The sequence below is a fragment of the Mauremys mutica genome, chromosome 1 (assembly GCF_020497125.1).
Source record: "Mauremys mutica isolate MM-2020 ecotype Southern chromosome 1, ASM2049712v1, whole genome shotgun sequence".
Classification (NCBI taxonomy): domain Eukaryota; kingdom Metazoa; phylum Chordata; order Testudines; family Geoemydidae; genus Mauremys; species Mauremys mutica.
The window spans coordinates 342768238-342788476 of NC_059072.1; the positions used below are offsets into that span (position 1 = coordinate 342768238).

Genomic DNA, 20239 nt, shown 5'->3' on the forward strand with positions numbered 1-20239 from the left:
CATTTGTGGCATTGTAGAAAATACTGCCACATGGAAAGAATAGATATAATTTTTTATCTTATATAGGTTTGATTTTAGTCATGCTATTTATTACAGTTCTGAACCAGTTTCCAACAACAGCCAATACAAGATAAAATGAGAGGTTAAAACTCCCATAATGCATTCCAGTTTCATCATGGGGCAGGAGAGATTTATTCTTGATGCTGGCTGGTACTAGTTGAAACAAAAAGACCAATAGCACTTCATTTTTATTTAAGTTGGTGGTCATCCAGCCTACCCCTATGCCTATGTAGATTAATTAAATGAATAAATATGAAATACAATTTTCAGTTTCCAGGTCGGAAGAAATCAGTTTTACCAGGGAAGAAATCAATTAAAAAACTATTATTAATGTTGCATAGAAGCCCCGCTGAGATTGGAATCCCATTGTGTAAAGCACTGTACAAGCATATAGTAAGAGACAGGTCACGCTCCAAAGATAATGATTTGATCAGATCAGACTGTATTGTATTCTCTATGCCAGGGGTTCTCAAACTTCACTGAACTGCAATCCCCTTCTGACAACAAAAATTACTTCACGACCCCAGGACGGGAGACCGAAGCCTAAACCTGCCCAGGTGGGAAGGGGGGCAAAGCCTGAACCTCACCTCTCTGGGCAGGGGGCCAAAGCTGAAGCTCAAAGGCTTCAGCCTCAGGCAGGGGGCCTGCAACCTGAGCCCCACCACCCAGGGCTGAAGCCCTCAGGTTTTGGCGTAGGCTCTGGGCATTGGAACTCGGGCTTCAGCTGTGGGCTCCAGCAAGTCTAAGCCAACCCTGGCGAACTCATTCAAAGGGGGTTGGGACCCACTTTGGGGTCCCGACTCACAGTTTGAGAACTGCTGCTCTACACCAAAAGCTTCATACATACTACCTCACATGCTGGGGTCCTCCTTTTATTATTATTTATTTTTATTTTATTATTATTCTGCTTATTATTATTATTAATTATTATAGAATGATTGAATTCCATCTTGCAAAATTCTACTTGCCTCCTTGCAAGGAAGGGGTAAATAAAATTTTTAACAAGGAAATAACATTTGTAAATTATCCATCGTCATGGTAAAGGGTAGACAAATACATCTTTGTGCCTGAGCTACTCACTTTCATGTATTCTGCAAGGCTGGGAGAAGTATAACAAAATAAAAGGGCCAAAACTAAATGAACTCCTGTACATGCTGTAGTAGGGACCAATTGCTTGAAACTGTAATTGTTTCAGTCAGATGTCTTTGTTTAGAGTAGGTATCGGGCAAGAAACAGTTACTGGTCCCTATTACTAGGTTTCCCCACTGCTGCATATAATTCTGTTCATGCATGGAGCTATTCTTAAAAATTTACTAATTTGCCTGTACTGAAATAGCTGTTTTGTCTCCAACTTTGCACTTTATATAGCTGCTTCAATTTTGTTTTGCCATAATTGTAGTATAATATATGTACGCTTGCTGATGGCTTTGGACAGCAGTTTTCATTGCGGTAAATGACTCAAAACTGTCAAGCTGAGACTTAATTTTCAAGGATAGACTGGCATAGAATATGAAAAGAGACCTTTGCCATCTAACTCCAGTGTTTCCTCTGGGGAATAAAACAGAGGCTAGGATTTCACGGCCTGCACCCATAGGAAATATTTTTGCATGTAATTAAGATACGTCAGTCTAATCCTACAATCTTTGCATGTGCAAACCCCCACTTATGAATGTCAATTTAGTTCAGTGCATTTTGCTGTATTAACTTCTAAAAGAGTATGTATGGCCTTTGAGATTGGTTCTGAGGGATAGCTCAGTGGTTTGAGCTTTGGCCTGCTAAACCCGGGGTTATGAGTTCAATCCTTGAGGGATCTGGAGCAAAAATCTGTCAGGGACGGTACTTGGTCCTGCTGTGAAGGCAGGGGATTGGACTCGACCTTTCAAGGTCCCTTCCAGTTCTATGAGATAGATATATCTCTATATTATGACTTTTGTACATACATGTATGCTAGTTAAGAAATCTTACAACAAATAAATCAGTAAGCAAATCAAGGCACTTTCTATGCTAGTATCCACACATTTATATAAATATACTTAATCTGCTCACTGACTTCTAGGAGATGGTTAACTTCAGATGGTAAAGGAAATTACACAGTTATGTGACGTCTTTAGATATTTGCTATATCATGTATTCAGATTTTGAAGGTGTGTACTGTATAGTGTGTAGCTCTTACCATCACAATATTTTTAAATGTGTCAAAAATTTAGACCAGTCTTTTGTAATAGTTTTTTATATATTGGTGGATTAAGGGAAAACTTGTAAACAAAACCAATCTATAAGTGTATATCTTATTGCCTAGTCAGAATAATTGGCTTTGTATAAAAATTGACCGGAGGAGCGATAAGCTGTTGAAACCTTTTCTCTTTTAGGGTATGACATGTCCACATTTATCAGACGGTATAGTAGGTATCTGAATGAAAAAGCAGTTTCTTACAGACAAGTGGCTTTTGACTTCACCAAAGTAAAAAGAGGGTAAGAACTGTAGTTTTTATTTGTCTTATCTTTTAAGATCTGGCTTGCAGTACATACTAACAAGCTGTCCTCAAATAACCAAGTTGAATCTCTTTTCACTGGTATTGATCAATATACTTTGTGCATTATGCACCAAAAATGTCAGTGCAGTTGAGTTGTAATGTGTCTGTCTTCAGAAATTTTGGGGAACACTGTGTTTTGAAAAAAATGAAATGGAAATCAGACTGTGCATTGGATTGAGGCAACCGGTGGTAGCTACCTAATCTGGCCAATAAGATATTCCTTGATATGCCAGAAAGCTGTCTTGTGTTTGGCACCATTGTGTTTAACTACACATCTCATTTGAGAAGATTATAGAGATGGGCATTTATATGAAATGCCTTGCTGTACTGTCCCTTCTTCATGCCACTCTTAAAGTGTCTGTTAGTACATTACAGTACTATGGACTGTACAATGGTAATTACACAGAATGACCATCATGCCCTTTTTGGGATGGGGAGTGGGGGGAAGACATCTGATCAATTTATGTATCTATGGCATACAGTGGTCAACTGCTAGTTAAGCAACTGCTTTAGATATGGCATACATTAAAGCAGGGGTCGGCAACCTTTCAGAAGTGGTGTGCCGAGTCTTCATTTATTCACTCTAATTTAAGGTTTCGCGTGGCAGTAATACATTTTAACGTTTTTAGAAAGTCTCTTTCTATATGTCTTTAATATATATCTAAATTATTGTTGTATGTAAAATAAATAAGGTTTTTAAAATATTTAAGAAGCTTCATTTAAAATTAAATTAAAATGCAGAGCCCCTTGGACTGGTGGCCAGAACCCAGGCGGTGTGAGTGCCACTGAAAATCAGCTCGCGTGCCACAGGTTGCCTACCCCTACATTAAAGCCATGGTGGCTCTAATGTAGTTGAAGTAATAAATCAACCATGCTTCAAGTGAACATTCTCATGGATTCTGCTCTTGGTGGTCATGTTCCCTATTTACACAAGATCTGGTTCTTTTGGCCAGTAGTACTTGTTGGGCCAACCCTGCGCCCCAGGTGTCTTCCCCCCCCCCATGGTATAAATGGTGGGACTAGCCATCCCTTAGTTTCTTCTTCCTGTATCAGCAAGAAGGAATCCTTGCAGTTTCCTTCTGCTTCTCTGTGACTGTTGGTGTTAGTGATTAGTTAGTGTACCTGTTAAGTAGTTAACGTTTACCTGTAGACTTAAAAAAAATATTTTTTACTACTCTTTTTATTAACCTTTCATAGTTGTTAGGCATCCACCTTCATACTTCAGCCCCCTTATCCCCCCGAGATTCTGTTGAAGCAAGAGGTAGACTCTCTCCATAAAGTAATGGGAATAAAATCCTCTGATCGTGAACTCTCCATACCAAAGAAAAAAAAAGATTGGCAGCATCCCATTTTGGGCATTTGTCTCAGCAGGTTTGTTCATCATTTCAAGCTCAGGATGGTGATACTGGTCTTCCCACAGCACCAAGCGTGTTTACTAAGTACTTGGCTGAGGTAGCAGCTCGCTTAAGGAGGCAAAAAGTGACAGTCCTGTGGTACCTTATAGACTAACAGATGTATTCGAGCATAAGCTTTTGTGGGTGAATACCCACTGCATCAGATGCATGAGGCAAGGAATCCAGGTCTACGCTTACCTCGACGATGGATTGATCCAGGGAATATCACCTCTGTAGGTGATCTTAAAGCTTTTTCATTGGGCCTCAAAATCAATGGAGAAATACTCACACTTACTTTATTTCAAAGTTAGAGCTCATGGAAGCAGTGTCAGCAAGAGCTTATCTTACACAAGGCTCCAAACCATAGTGGACCTCATCAACTACAAGCTCACTCAAAGACATCAGTAAGACCATGACTCAAACTTCTGGGACATACAACCTCATACTTCTGAGACAGCTTGCCAGACTTTGCCTAGTCTACAGGCAAGGGTAGTTGAAATCAGTGTATCTACACAGCAGATCCCTATATAGCCATGTTGGTCAGGAGTCCACAAGAAGTCCTGTCCTCATTAACTGGAAAAGACCCACTGCAGGTGTGCAGTGGAGTACTTTTCTCTGCACCTCTACTGACTAAGACTCTGACAAATGTCTGCACCCAGGAATGAGAGGCTCATCTAGATCACTTTGTAACATAGGGCCTGTGGTCCCTTCCTGGAGTTCATCTGCACATAAACGTCCTGGAACTGAGCCATCCACTTGGCATGCTAAACATTCCTGTCTCAACTGCATGAATCTGCTATTCCAGGGCTGATATAGCACCACAACTATGCATTATGTCAACAGACAAAGAGGCTAGGTCATCTTCACTCTGCCAGGAGTCCATTTGGCTCTGGGCTTAGTGTATTCATCACTGGACCGTGCCACTGGTCCTGCATCTTTCAGGTGTTCAGAGCTTGCTAGCAGATCACTTCAACAGACAGTTCTCAGACAACCACAAGTGGTTGGTCAAGAACCCAGTGTTGCAGAGCATCTTTTGCGAGTAGGGATATCCAAACAGACTTATTTGCAACAGACCAGAACAAGAAATGCCAAATATTCTGCTCCACGTGCAGGTTCCCTGTCATATGCCTTTCTCATCCCCTGTATGTCTGCACTGATATATGCCTGCCTTCCAACCCCCATATTACAGAGAGTCATGAGGTAGCTGGGGCAAGATACAAGATAGATAATCATGATCGCCCTGATGGGACCAGGCAGTTCTGGCATTCGGATCTGGTCAACATCTCAATGTAGCCCCCAGTCACTTGTCTGCAATGCCCAATAGCCTTGCAGAACCATCAAATTGTACAGCTGGACGCATTGTTGTTATATCTGACAGCCTAGATCATGGCTGACTAACATCCCCCAAAATAATCTGTTGATCTGAAATTTAGAATATTCTGTTCCAAAGCAGGAAATCTTCAACTACACTGAGTTAGCTTCATAAATGAAAGAGGTCTTCCCTCAACAACACCTATTCAGCTGTATTGGACTATACACTAGTCCTGGGAATGTTAAACTTCATTCACTTGATCTAATGGTATTAAGATGGAATCCTTATAGAAAATTACTTGTAGAGAATGGTTACTTACAGCAACTGTGGTTCTTAGAGATGTTGTCTACATGGATTCCATGACCTGCTCTCCTTCCCCATTACTGCAAAGTCATACTCCTCTGAGATTCTGTATTGGTGAAGGAACTGAGGGACGATTGGTCCTGATCTATCTTTTATGCCCTTGGGGTGCTTGGGGTGGGCAAGAATATCTAGGGTGGAACTGTGGCCCCAACACACACTACTAGTGAAAAGAAACCAATCTTGTCTGCCTGGCGTACACGTGGACCAAGAATGTGATCCATGTGGATACCCCTCTTGAAGAAGCTCATCTAATGTAGGGTAATTAACCATTCTTTCATCACCTGACCAACAGGCAAAAGGACTATTTTTTTTTAATTGTAAGGAATTCTGTTAACAGGAGGAAGTTATTGATGATGTTCGTTCCTTGACATTTTTGGCTTTTTCCAGCTGTAATAATCCTCAGCCTTTTGTGCTGCAGAGAATCCAGTGGATTCTGATTTTTAGTTTGAACAAGCAAGAGGTTACAAGAGGTAGAAGTTTTGACTTTGATATCAAGTCTTTTTTACATAAAGTGAATGTTATTTTTAAGTCCGTGTAGTGTAGAAAGCAAATGTTTACTATAAATAATTCTTGTTTATTCATTTCTTCCTAGGGCACCTTCTTTTTCTCTTAGCATTTGTGTCTTCTCTGGATATCTAGTTTAAAACATCAACCAAATGAAAGTTAAATAGACCCAGATAACTGACATTCTCTTTAAAAAATAAATAAATAAAATAAAAATGCAGTTATTTTATTTAAAAAAAATTGTCAAATGTAATTGTAAAATCTTGTTCAGTGTTCCTGTAACTGCAGATTCTTCTTCGAGATGTGTTGCTCATATCGATTCCAATTAGGTGTGCGCGCGCCGCGTGCACGCTCGTCGGAAGATTTTTACCCTAGGAACACTCGGTAGGTCGGCTGGGTGCCCCCTGGAGTGGCGCTGCCATGGCTTCGGATATATACCCCTGCCGACCCAACCGCCCCTCAGTTCCTTCTTACCGCCTGTGACGGTCATTGGAACTGTGGAGCGCGGCTTTGCTGATCTCCACATCCCTAGCTACTCGTAGTTCTATACTGCTAATTGTGTCATAGTTCGAGTTTGGTAGTTATAGTTAGTATTAGTTGTTGTATTTATAGTTAGTGTATATAGTTAAAAGGGGGGATTGGGGATTAGCCCCTTTCCCCCGCCCCGATACAGGCCCATGCCCAAGGCACCGGGGTTCAAACCATGCTCGGCGTGCCAAAAGCCGATGCCAATAGGGGATCCTCACGACTCCTGCCTCAAGTGCCTAGGGGAATCCCACCTTACAGATAAGTACCACATTTTCAAGTCCTTTAAACCAAGTACGAAGAAGGAGTGGGACTTTAGATTGAAGCAGCTCCTCCTGGAGTCGGCACTTAGTCCTGCAGCGTCGGTACCGAGTGCCCAATAGACTGCTTTGGTAAGGAGCGCCCCTTCGGCCCCGGACCGCTCCGGTACCGAGAAGGAGCCCCGGCACCGACCTTTACTGGCACGGACATCTGCTCGGCACCGCTCCCTGTCCCCGAGACCCAGGAAGCAACATAGCGCACCAACTGCTGCAGCTCAACAGAAGGAGCGCTCTTCGAAGATGGCTCGCCCGGCACCGTCCTCTGCCACGGCACCGTCAGTCGCGACTCCACTGACCTCGGCACCATCGATTCCAGTCCCACAGGGGCCGTTGAGTCCAGTACCTGACAGCTCCCCGGCTCATGCAGTGGTTGAGCTTGCCCTGCCTTCTACACCGGAGACCTTCTCCACGACACGGGAGCTCATTGCCATGATGGAGTCGGCATGGCCTCAACCCCCGGCACCGCCGGTGCGGGTTATTCAATCTGTCGGGAAACCGGCCCTGGTAAGGCCACCTTCCATAGCCCCAACAGAGAAGTCGTCATTCAAGATCACGATCTCGCAGATGCTCTCAATCACACCGTTCCCGCTCCTGGCGCCGCTCGCAGTCCCGGTACTGCTCTCCGTTGTGGTACCGGTCGCACTCGCGGTATCGGTCGACATCTCGGTCGCCGACCAGATACTCCCGGTACCAATCCGACTCTCGGCACTGTGTTTCCCGCAGTCGCTCTAGACAAAGGGACTCGAGGTACCGGTCGACCTCCCGGCACTGCTATGGTAGAAGGTCCCGGTCTTGCTTGCGGTACCGTTATGGCTCACGGTACCGCTCTCCGCTACCGACCCAGGAGCGCACATCCAGATCTGTGCCCCCCCTCCCCCGATCTCTCGGCACTGCCGTTGCCTTCCAGACACACATCGGTGTCCTCTCAGGCTGGTAGTGCATCCTGCCAGCAGGAACGTGACTCTGACATCCCCAGCCAAGGACCTCATCACTGGTCCTTCTGGACACCGTGGGCATACCACCAATCCCAAGGTGCTCCACCAGTGGCTCCACGGTCGGTCCCGTCAGAACACCGGGCACCAGAGGCGACGCTAAGCCGTCCTGCACCTACGGACACGGATGAGGCTCCGATCCCAACTGCGGACACCCAGACTCCATCTGACGCAGAGGACGTTCCGCAAGTACAGGAACCCCCACAGGACCCCTTGGTCCTGGGCCTCTCCTCTTCCTCCTCGCCTGACGAGGCGGTGGCGGGAACATTCTCCTCAGGCCTCCACCGATTATCTCAGAGCCCATCAGGACCTTCTGCGACGAGTGGCTCTGAATATGAACTTACAAGTGGAGGAGGTCCCTGAAATAGAGGACCCTGTTGTGGATATCCTCTCGGCTGATGCACCCACTAGAGTGGCCCTGCCATTTATCCGCACCATACAATCCAATGCGGATACCATCTGGCAGTCCCCGGCCTCGATTCCACCTGCAGCAAGGGGGGTTGAGAGGAAATATATGGTCCCCTCCAAGGGGTACAAATACCTCTACATTCATCCACCTCCTTGCTCTTTAGTGGTCCAATCGGTGAATGAACAGGAGCGTCATGGCCAATGTGCCCCGGCTCCTAAGTCAAAGGAGGCCAGGCGCATGGACCTCCTAGGCCGTAAAATATACTCTGCCGGGGGCCTCCAACTTAGGGTGGCAAACCAACAAGCCCTCCTAAGTCAGTATAACTTTAACACGTGGGTGTCTATGGGGAAGTTCACGGAGCTTCTTCCGCAGGAGTCCCACCAGGAGTTTACCGCTCTCCTCAAGGAGGGTAAAAAGGTGGCGAGAACCTCCCTCCAGGCTTCTCTGGATGCAGCGGACTCGACAGCCAGAACCTTGGCGTCAGGAGTGACGATGAGGCGCATCTCCTGGCTCCAAGTATCAGGCCTTCCCCCTGAATTGCAACAAACCATTCAGGATTTGCCTTTCGAAAGCCAAGGCCTGTTTTCAGATAAGACTGACCCCAGACTGCAAAGTCTGAAAGATAATCGCGTTATAATGCGCTCGCTGGGTATGCACACACCAGTGACCCAACGCAGGACCTTCCGGCCACAGCCACACCGGCCTTACGCCCCGCCTAGACCGCGTCAGGACTTTAGCAGAAGGCGTGGCAGAGGCAATCGTCAAAGGCAGTCTGGCCCTCAAGGAGGCCAAAATCAGGGGCCCCCTAAACCACCAGCAGGGCCCAAGCAAAACTTTTGATGGGACGCCCAAGGGCGGCCCACCAGTTACTTTCCCGGATTCTTTTCCTCCGTTTCTCAACCGTCTCTCTCATTTCCTCCCTGCCTGGTCCCAGCTCACTTCCGGGGATACCACCTCCAGTTTGTTTCAACCCCACCTTCCCACCCTCCCTCCCCGTCCCTCTTCAGGGACCCCTCTCACGAGCAATTCCTCTTGCAAGAAGTCCAGTCGCTCCTAGCTCTAGGAGCCATAGAGGAGGTACCAAAAGACATGAGGGGCAAGGGGTTTTACTCCCGTTACTTCCTAATCCCCAAGGCAAAGGGAGGTCTGCGACCGATCCTAGACCTGCGAGAACTCAACAAATTCATGATAAAGCTGAAGGTCCGCATGGTAACCCTGGGGACCATTATTCCCTCCCTGGAGACTGGTATGCCGCCCTCGATATGAAGGACACGTATTTCCACGTCACAATTTACCCGCCGCACAGACGGTACCTCCGTTTTGTGGTCGGCCTTCAACACTTTCAGTTTACTGCACTCCCGTTTGGCCTTTCTACAGCTCCGCGTGTGTTCACGAAATGCATGGCCATAGTCGCCGCCTCCCTCCGCCGTCGTCGGGTACATGTATACCCGTACCTCGACGATTGGCTCATTCGAGGGACTTCCCAGTTGCAAGTGTTGCAGCACCTGCGCATAGTCAAAGACCTCTTCGGGAGCCTCGGCCTCATGATCAACGCAGAGAAGTCTACTCTAACACCCACACAGAGACTAGACTTCATCGGAGTGACTCTGGACTCCAATCTGGCCATATCCTGCCTCCCACAGTCGCATTTTCAAGCGATGGCTTCCATTATTCGAGGTCTCCAAACCTTCTCGACAACGTCGGTACGCAACTGCCTCAGCCTGGTAGGGCACATGGCCTCCTGCACCTTCGTAACCAAGCACGCGAGGCTATGCCTCCACCCCATTCAAACTTGGCTAGCTTCAATATACAGGCCATGCAGAGACAGCCTGGACTCCGTACTCACCATTCCCCAGGAGGTCCTGGACTCCCTAACCTGATGGTTGAACCCCACCATAGTTTGTGTGGGGATGCCATTCCACCCACCGCAACCCTCGATGGCTCTAACCACGGATGCATCATCTCTGGGTTGGGGTGCCCACCTCGAGGGCCTTCACACTCAGAGTCTCTGGTCATCTCAAGAGCTGGCTTTGCACATCAATGTGCGGGAGCTGAGGGCGGTCCGTCTAGCATGCCAAGTGTTTCGAGACCATCTCCAAGGCCGTTGTGTATCAGTATTTATGGACAACACAACGGCCATGTTTTACATAAACAAGCAGGGCGGAGCACACTCCTCCCCCCTTTGTCGAGAAGCCATTCGCCTCTGGGACTTTTGTATAGCCCACTCGATCGACTTGGTAGCGTCCTTTCTCCCCGGAGTCCAGAACACTCTGGCGGATCACCTCAGCAGATCCTTCCTGTCTCACGAGTGGTCGATCCCGGACGTCATCCATTCGGTTTTCCGGAAATGGGCGGTTTCCCCACGTTGACCTCTTTGCCTCCTGAGAGAACAGGAAATGCCAGGTGGTCTGCTCATTCCAGGAACGGTGGGAAGGCATAGAATAGGTGCCTCAGTCCAGCAGGTGCTCTTGGGCAGTAGGAAGCCTTCCACTAGGATGACACATCTGGCCAAGTGGAAGCGTTTCTCCTGCTGGTGCACCCAGCGTAACTTAGTGCCCTCGCAGGTGCCTGTTCCTGCTATTCTGAACTACCTCTGGTCCCTGAAAGAACAGAGCCTAGTGGTCTCGTCCATAAAGATCCATCTGGCAGCCATCTCTGCCTTCCACCCAGGGGAAAATGGCCGATCGATCTTCTCTCACCCCATAGTCTCAAGGTTCCTCAAGGGCTTAGAACGTTTGTATCCTCAAGTCAGACGACTGACTCCTACCTGGGATCTTAACCTGGTCTTAGCCAGGCTTATGGGTGCCCCTTTCGAACCACTGGCCACCTGCTCGTTACTGTACCTTTCCTGGAAAACAGCCTTCCGAAGGTCACCTCAGCTCTTCGTAGCTGTGGCAGATTGGATGAAAGGCCTACCAGTCTCATCCCAACGAATTTCATCTTGGGTGACATCCTGCATCCGTACATGCTATGATTTGGCTCATGTTCTGGCTAGCCACCTCACCGCCCATTCTACTCGGGCTCAGGCTTCATCTGCCGCCTTCCTGGCCCATGTTCCCATCCAGGATATATGTCGAGCAGCTACTTGGTCATTGGTTCACACCTTTGCCTCGCATTACGCACTGGTTCAACAGTCCAGAGATGATGCAGCATTTGGCTCAGCAGTCTTGCATTCTGCAACATCTCACTCCGACCCCACCGCCTAGGTAAGGCTTGGCAGTCACTTAATTGGAATCGATATGAGCAAGCACTCAAAGAAGAAAAGACAGTTACTCACCTTTGTAACTGTTGTTCTTCAAGATGTGTTGCTCATATCCATTCCAAACCCGCCCTCCTTCCCCACTGTCGGAGTAACCAGCAAGAAGGAACTGAGGGGCGGTTGGGTTGGCAGGGGTATATATCCGGCGCCATGGTGGCGCCACTCCAGGGGGCGCCCAGCCGACCCACCGAGTGTTGCTAGGGTAAAAATCTTCCGACGAGCGTGCACGCGGTGCGTGCACACCTAATTGGAATGGATATGAGCAACACATCTCGAAGAACAAGTTACAAAGGTGAGGTAACCGTCTTTTTCCACATACAGTGTATTTATAATCCTACATTTTACAAATGCTTTTAAAAGATCTTAGAGAGAGAAGGTGGGTGAGGTAGTAGCTTTCATTGGACTAGTTTCTGTTGGTGAGAGAGACAAGCTTTAAAAGATCTTGTCACACTGATTTGACTATTGTTTTAGGTTTCACTAATAACCCTAGATTTACAATTGAAAAAACATTTAGGCAATTAGAAAAGTGTAGGCAACTTCTGTTTCAGAAATAGGTTTCAAAGCTTATTTGAAAAGGTTTTTTAAGAATTTTTTAAAATCTGTCTTTGAAACAAGCTTTTTAAAATGCTGCTAATACTTCTATAGCCACCTACTGCATCATAGCTCAAAGTGCAATAGTTTTGAGCATGGCCATTTCTGTTGGTCTCAGAGAAGAAAGATCAGTCCTTGAAGACCCTGCCACCCTGCTGTCTTTTGGCCAAGGAGAGTTGGATGTGGCTCTTCTGGACAATCATTGCCATTCTTTTGGCCAGACAACTTGAGTATCACAAGGCGTGCCTCTTACTTCATTCGTCTGAATATGCTGCCTCTGGCATTGCTGTTCTTTTGATCTGTTTCATATGCTTCAGTATTTCATATTAACTAATAAAAATATTCTTTCATAATCCAATTGGTGGTTTGTTTTCTGTTTTGTTTGCATAATAGGGCTGATGGAGTCATGAGGACAATGAACACAGAAAAACTCCTTAAAACTGTACCAATTATACAAAATCAGATGGATTCACTTCTTGACTTCAATGTAAGTTTAATTTCTGCACACATCAGAGACATTGTCAATTAACACAGCTGGACTTTTCCTCCACAGCTTTTCACAAGCTATGAAAACAAGTGATGCAATATGTACAAAGTAAAATTCCCTTCCATATTTTTAACATGTTGTGTCCAGTCTAATATAGTTAGTTTGAGGAGCAAAATACACCTGGAACATTGCCTTGTAGATGGTACACTTAATTTGAAGTACCGATGTCCCAATAAGATGACCACTTCATTAATGTTCATTTAGAGGTACATGCATTTAAGAAGTTTTTTAAATAACTTATTCTAATTATTCTTTTGGCCCCTCTTAATCTGTGATATATTAGTCATGTATTTTTGCTGACCTGCTTTTCTTTGATTATTTAACTTGTCATCTTTGATGCTGATAGAAGTTCCATTTAACTTGGAATGCAGCCATGTTCTATAAATAGTCCATTTGCTAATAGAAAGCAGGTCTTTGGGTAGAATAGTGAAATTGAATTATTAATTGGAAATTTTCTGATAAAATGTCAATCCAGATGAGCTAATTTTCTTTTCTAATCTGCCTAGGTCAATAGCAATGAGCTTACAAATGGTGTAATAAATGCTGCCTTCATGCTCCTCTTCAAAGATGCCATTAGACTCTTTGCAGCATATAATGAAGGAATTATTAACCTTCTGGGTAAATATTACTCTACTCTGCAGAATTAGTTCTTTGTGTTTTCAATAAGCAAGGATATATTTTTTTTTTCAGAATTTATAGCTGTTTGGATCTTTAAGGAATAAGACAAAGCAGTACATGAAGACAGAATGTTTTAAGAAAATCTTCAGTTTTTTGGGACAGCTTTATTGCCAAGGATTCTTTTGCTTTGTTAGTACTTTCCTTACATGTAACTCAAAGTACGCAATTTCCTAAAAACAAAGTCCAAGAATTTTTGGCATGGAAAATTTATTTTTCCTTGAACTGGTTTTCTGCCTGTCACTGAGAACCTCGACTCAAAATCAAATAGCAAAATTGACAGTTTTTTCTCCACTGTGAATTGTTAAAGAAGCATAGAGAGTTTAACATCCACAGTTAGAACTTAATTCTAACAATGTTTATAATCTTTTGTATGTATTATGTTTGGATATTTGGCTGGCTATGAAGGTTTTTATGTTGTTACTTATCCCTGTGAAATGAGTACCTGCTCTAAATGATAGCATGATCTATCACATAGATAGGGCCCTACCAGATTCACGGCCATGAAAAATGCATCACAGGCCATGAAATCTGGTCTCCCCCGTGAAATCTGTTTTTTTTTTGTGTGTGTGTGTGCTTTTACCCTATACTATACAGATTTCACGGGGGAGACCAGCATTTCTCAAATTGGGGGTCCTGACGCAAAAGGGAGTTGCAGGGGGGTCACGGTATTGCCACCATAACTTCTGCGCTGTCTCCAGAGCTGGGCGGCCAGAGAGTAGTGGCTGTTGGCCAGGCACTTAGCTCTGAAGGGAGCACCCTGCTAGCAGCAGCACAAAAGTAAGAGTGGCAATACCATGCCATCCTTACTTCTGCTCTGCTGCTGCTGGTGGTGGCTCTGCCTTCAGAGCTGGGCTCCCAGCTAGCAGCCACTGCTCTCCAACTGCCCAGCTCTGAAGGCATCACCACAGAAGTGGGGGTGGCAGTACCGCACCTCCCCCCCTCCCCCAAAATAACCTTGCAACCACCATACAAGTCCAGTTCCAACACTGTAAAATTTCAGATTTAAATAGCTGAAACCATGAAACTTATGATTTTTTAAAACCCTATGACCGTGAAATTGACCAAAATGAACCGTGAATTTGGTAGGGCCCTACACACACAGTATGCCTTAAAGGCTGAATTACTTACATCTTTTAATGTGCCATAACTCTGGAGGGGCAGAGGAACTTAAACCTGTAAGTAATATTTAAAATTTAAGTTAAAAGGAATGACTTATTTTAGCAGCTTATTCCTGGTAGTAAACTAGGCAGACCTAACTTCTTCAGGCACCCCAGCATGTTTGGCTCATTCTGGCTCCCCCAAACTCCGTTTTCTCTTGAGGGAATAAGCCTTTTTAAATGGGCATTTTTTTTTCTTCTGTGTTCCTGGGCTTTGGCCTTTCTGGTCCAAAACTGGTTGCTCAGGTTGGCTGGGAAGTAGGTAAAATCTTTGAAGCTAACAGTTCAAGCATTTTCCGTTGCAACCCACAAGTGTTTGCAGAGTAAAAATCCCAATAACCAGGTCAACATACAGTTTTCAGAAATTACAGAGCAGCTTCAATTCAGTCACACCCACTTCAATATTTTTTAACTGGTGGGAGGAAGTTAATTTGGGTTCATTGTTACAGCCACCTCTGTAAACAGCCTACTAGTAACTCCACTTATTTGACCAACTTTTTATGTTTGTCAGATAACCTTGTGGCTTGGCATTGTGGTTTCCTTACCTGATTTCCAGATACAGATATATGCACTAAAATCTCTGACCATGTTAAACGTTTTTGGAGACTGAACCAAAAACATCAAGTGCTGGAGAAGGGAAAATGTACTAAAATAATTAATTTGTGTCTTTATCTTGGCCAGCATAAGCCTTGACTCCGATATTAATCTTGCCTGCTTTTCCATCTCTCATGCGGTATCATAGTGGCCTCCACCGTGGAAAGGTGAAGAAACAAGGCTGCAGATAGTTGTTTTTTTTTCATAGTGATGAGTGAAGTAACTTGTCTTGCATTATAGTTACTTGTACATGCTCTGTTTAAAATATATACAGTATATTTATTTCTTGTGACTTTTGAATACTTTTCCCATTTTCAGAAAAATACTTTGACATGAAAAAAAACCAGTGCAAAGAAGGCCTTGACATATATAAGAAGTTTCTCACTAGAATGACAAGGATCTCAGAGTTCCTCAAAGTTGCAGAGGTAAAACTTACTGTGCCAAAATTGCCCTCATGCTCAAACAGTTTATAAAATACTTAACTCTGATAAAGCAGCTACATTTCCTTTCCATTTGTCAGATTTAATGTCCATCAAGGAGCATTTTATCAGAGTTTAATAACAAGGGGACAAGCTCAATAAGGGAGCATATTGAAAGAGAGGGTTTTTTTAACCGTTCTTTGCTGAGAAGTAGCTGTTCTTTGCTGAGAAGAGGATATAAGAATAAACATATAATGTACTACTGTATAAGAGGCTAGTGGCTACAGTGGTCCAGGGAGACCTTGAATGTTAGCTTGTATACACACACACACACACAATATAGCTGTGCTTAGTTTTCTTTAAAAGTAAACTTAGGAAGAAGAAAAGTATATGTGGTGGTCTTTTTCTTTCTGTGAGACAATGTCTAGCCCTCTTTTGTTTGGCACCATCAATTCTGCTATGTCAAACTTGAGGGATGAAATAATTTGAGGATCAACATTAAATGAGAAAGCAATGGCTGAAGCTGATAGGGGATTTCACAAGGAGTTTTACAGCATCTAAAAAACTTCTGTTGCATGCAATGTGTTTTTTCTTGGTTTTTCTTGTTGATTCAGTGGGTAGCAGCATGCATTCTTCTGAAGCTTTGCTGAATTAATGTCCTTCAGATGAGATTTCAGTCTGAGTAGTAGAGTGCTAATCTAAGTGTCCCGGTCAAATTCCAGAAAGGGTAGTTACATTCTGCCTGTCTAAAATTATCCCTGCAGTTTGTCTGTTATGGTACTTATCCTCGCTTTACAGTTCTAAACTGTTGTGTAGTGTCAATCTGCACTGTGAAACTCATATGATGTTTTACAACAGAAATGGCTGCTGTTCAGTTAAGATGTCTATGTTGTATAGCTTGTAGAGTGATTTGGAACTTGGAGGATAAAAGGGGCTGTATCAACGCAATATACTGTTTTTGTACTTCCAAATACATACTGTGTCAGTAGTTCTCAATGCTTGCGTTCTGTAAACTACTTTGTAAGAGAAATGCTCTCATGAATTTTCCTTCCTAACACAAGCCATCACCTGCTTGGTTCTCAAAATCTCTTCTGTGGACCATCAGGAATGGCAATCCAAACTTAGGTTTGGTCACGTTTTAAACTCGTTACAGCCTAACGTATACATAAATTTTACTTTGATTTCCTTTGGTTTTTTTTTACATCTGTTTTAATCTAAAAATTTAGAGCTCCAATTATGTAAACTAAAAAGAGTACAGAGGATTTTTGCTTTCCTTGCGTGACAGCACATTAACATGGTTTCTCCTTTTTAGCAATGTAATCTTTAAATAAACACTAGTCAGTTCTAAAAGTCATAAATCTGCTTTATTACAGCAAGTTGGAATTGACAGAGGAGACATACCAGATCTTTCTCAGGTACATAAACTGTTACGCATATGTGAATACGTGTTTCTTTCTTTCTTGGGTTGCATGTTCAGAAAAATGTGGAATCATGTGTTGGTTTTCTTGCATACATTATCACCATATTCTTAAATTATGAGATGAGTCGTGACTAAATTGAACTCTAACCAGAAAGTCTTTCACTCACAAATTCCAGGATCCTAATGTATGAAAATGCAAACTAATTACAGTTGCAATATATTACAATTGTCAAATTAATGGCATTTTGAGAGCAGAAAATAGAGAATTAAAATCAAATATTTAAATAAACATGACATTCCTAAGTTTAAAACCATTTTAAAAGTATGATAGAAACTGATCTGTTTGTAGTAGAGGCTCACGTAATGCAGCTTTCACAAATGAGATCCTTTAGCAAGGTGGCTACTCTAAGCAGAAAGCTTCAAAGTGCCAGTTGATTACTTGTAAAGACTTTCAGTTTGTGTATGTATGTATTACCTCAGATGGGTACAGCTTCCTTTTTAATCTTAATTGGAACATAGACTACTCATTTCAGTTGTCTATTTTCTTTATGCCTTTTCTCAGTGTTTATTTTCCAGCATTTTCATGGATTGCTTTTTTGATAGGCGCCAGCATGAGAAGGGCCCTACCAAATTCACAGCCATGAAAAATGTCACAGACCATAAAATCTGATCTTGTGTGTATTGCCCTATACTATACAGATTTCACAGGGGAGACCAGTGTTTCTCAAACTGGGGTTCCCAACCCAAAAGAGGGTTGCAGGGTGGGGTTTGCAAGGTTATAGTAGGGGGTTCGTGGCATTGCCAGCCTTACTTCTGTGCTGCCCTCCGAGCTGGGCGGCTGGAGAGTGGTGGTTGCTGGCCGAGCAGGCAGCAGCGCAGAAGTAAGGGTGGCAATACCATACGATGCCATCCGTACTTCTGTGCTGCTGCTGGCAGTGGCACTGCCTTCAGAGCTGAGCTCCCAACCAGCAGATGCCGCTCTCTGGCTGCCCAAATCTGAAGGCAGTGCTGCTGCCAGCAGCAGTGGAGAAATAAGGGTAGCAATACCATGACCCCACCTACAATAACCTTGCAATGCCCCCACTACCCCCTTTTGGGTCAGGACCCCTACAGTTACAACACTGAAATTTCAGATTTAAATATCTGAAATCATTAAATTTATTATTTTAAAATTCGATGACCATGAAATTGACCAAAATGGACTGTGAATTTGGTAGGGCCCTAATCACGAGTAATAGAACTGGCATAGTAATGGATGATATTGTACCACCTGATAATATAAAATACTTTGCTCAAGTTATTATGTTCTTAGTGTCAAAATACTGTGGTGTCAATATTTTGAGCTGTAGACCATGTCCGGTTACCCTCAGTTGCATTCTGTGGCGCTGTGGTAACAGGATCACACCTTTCTTTTTTATTTTTTTTAGCTGGTGCCTGGTTTTGTCTTGGATTTTTCATATCTATGCCCTCACTGCCCTTTTGCAGGCACCAAGCAGTCTTCTTGATGCTTTGGAACAACATTTAGCCTCTTTAGAAGGAAAGAAAATCAAAGACTCCACAGCTGCAAGCAGGTATATGTGCCTTTGTCCTCTTATACAGTTATGTTAAGAATCAAATGTTAGGTTCCTTACTTTGAAATTGCCATCCTGAAATAGTCTGTATAGGTTGTGTTGAAATGAACATCATGTTGCTGTTGCAGCACTGAAATAGTTGATGCTCTTGACAGCATAGTATTTGTTGGTTAAACAACGTAAAGCTTTCCAGTCTCAGGCCATGTCTACACTACAAAGTTTTGCCAATTCAAGTTACATCAGCAGACAGCTGCTACAGTTACTATATTGCTGGTCTGTGTGCATACTGGGCTCCCTTCTTTCCTTCTTAACTCCTCAGCTGACCCCTTAACTCCCCTGGCTCATGAAGCCATACACCAGCCACCTTCACAGCAGCAAGGAGAGATTCAAATGCAGACTCAGCAGGTGCACAATAATAGTTGAATATGCTTTTGATGGATTGAAATGTCATTGGCATTGTTTACTCATTAGACTGGATCTGTGGGAAAAATATCCCCTTGGTTATAGTTGCCTGTTGTGTCCTGCATAATATCTGTGAAGCCCTGGGAGAAAATTTGGCAAAGGGGTGGAGGGTGGAATGGAATGGTTATTTGAACAGCCAGACACAAGGGTTATCTATGAGCTTCATCCTCTTATGCCAGTAGCCTGTTAACTTCTGCAGGCCCTATTGCAGTAATCGCTGAGGGGAAAGCATCCTTCTGTGGAGGAAAAAATAAGGTTGCCATCCCTAGAAAGCGTTGAGAGAGGATTGCAGTGTACTTCTGTGGAAGTTTCATCAGCATCTCTCAGAAGGATTCAAGGGTCATGCTTGTGTACATAAACTGCCCTGCCACAACTGTGGCCAGAGCGGTCAGTGTTTGGCATTGTGAGAGAGCTGCTGGAGAGCTTCTAGGGTTGACATAAGTAATGCAGTGTCTACATCTGCGCTGCATCGACCTCTGAACATCAAGCATAGCTTAATGCCGCTCAGGGAGCTGGTGTTATTACTTTAATCAGTGGGAGACAAATTAAGTGTAGACAAATGCACAAGTAGGCTTATGTCGGCCTAACTTTGTATTGTAGACCAGGCCTAAATGTAGTGCAACTAGAGCAGACAGAACTTGAGAACAATTCACATAATGGTAGAAGCCTTCATAATGGTAGAACTTTCAGACTTCACCTTGAGACTCTCTGTAACTTTTGGTGCCTTTGCTTGCTGCTTGGAAATCTTTAATTTTCCATACCATTAATTAGATTAAATCAGTGTTGGTATTTCTGTAAAATACTCAACACATATGCATGCTCTTCATTTCTTCTTTTAATATCTCAAGTTGTCCTTTTGTTTCTCATAAAAATACTGAAACAGAGTCGAAATACATGAGTGTGATCAGGCACTGAATGGCATAAAAGGTGGTGGCGATGAATGGCCCCACTGCTTTTGTAACATTTGTTAAAATGCAAAATAGTCTAGGGAATTGAAGGCTCTTTGGGAATGTCCCTGGTGATAAAATGACGGTCAGCTGCTCTTTGTTGTGTTGCTACTAAAATTTAAGAAAAACAAAATAAAAAATTTCACTTCCATGTAACATGTTTATATTGACCTTAAAATAT

The 20239-nt window shown here is 43.8% G+C and overlaps 1 protein-coding gene across 9 annotated transcripts in view; it reads left to right on the top strand.

Annotated features, from left to right (window-relative positions):
- PICALM (phosphatidylinositol binding clathrin assembly protein) overlaps nucleotides 1–20239 on the top strand; it is a 163543-nt gene that overhangs the window by 81494 nt on the left and 61810 nt on the right. For all 9 annotated transcript variants that reach the window (XM_045020395.1, XM_045020431.1, XM_045020381.1 and 6 more), the window contains exons 4-9: nucleotides 2430–2532; nucleotides 12657–12750; nucleotides 13317–13428; nucleotides 15558–15664; nucleotides 17032–17073; nucleotides 18564–18649. In XM_045020395.1, the coding sequence (XP_044876330.1) occupies nucleotides 2430–2532; nucleotides 12657–12750; nucleotides 13317–13428; nucleotides 15558–15664; nucleotides 17032–17073; nucleotides 18564–18649 (544 nt within the window). The remainder of the gene's footprint in view (nucleotides 1–2429; nucleotides 2533–12656; nucleotides 12751–13316; nucleotides 13429–15557; nucleotides 15665–17031; nucleotides 17074–18563; nucleotides 18650–20239) is intronic.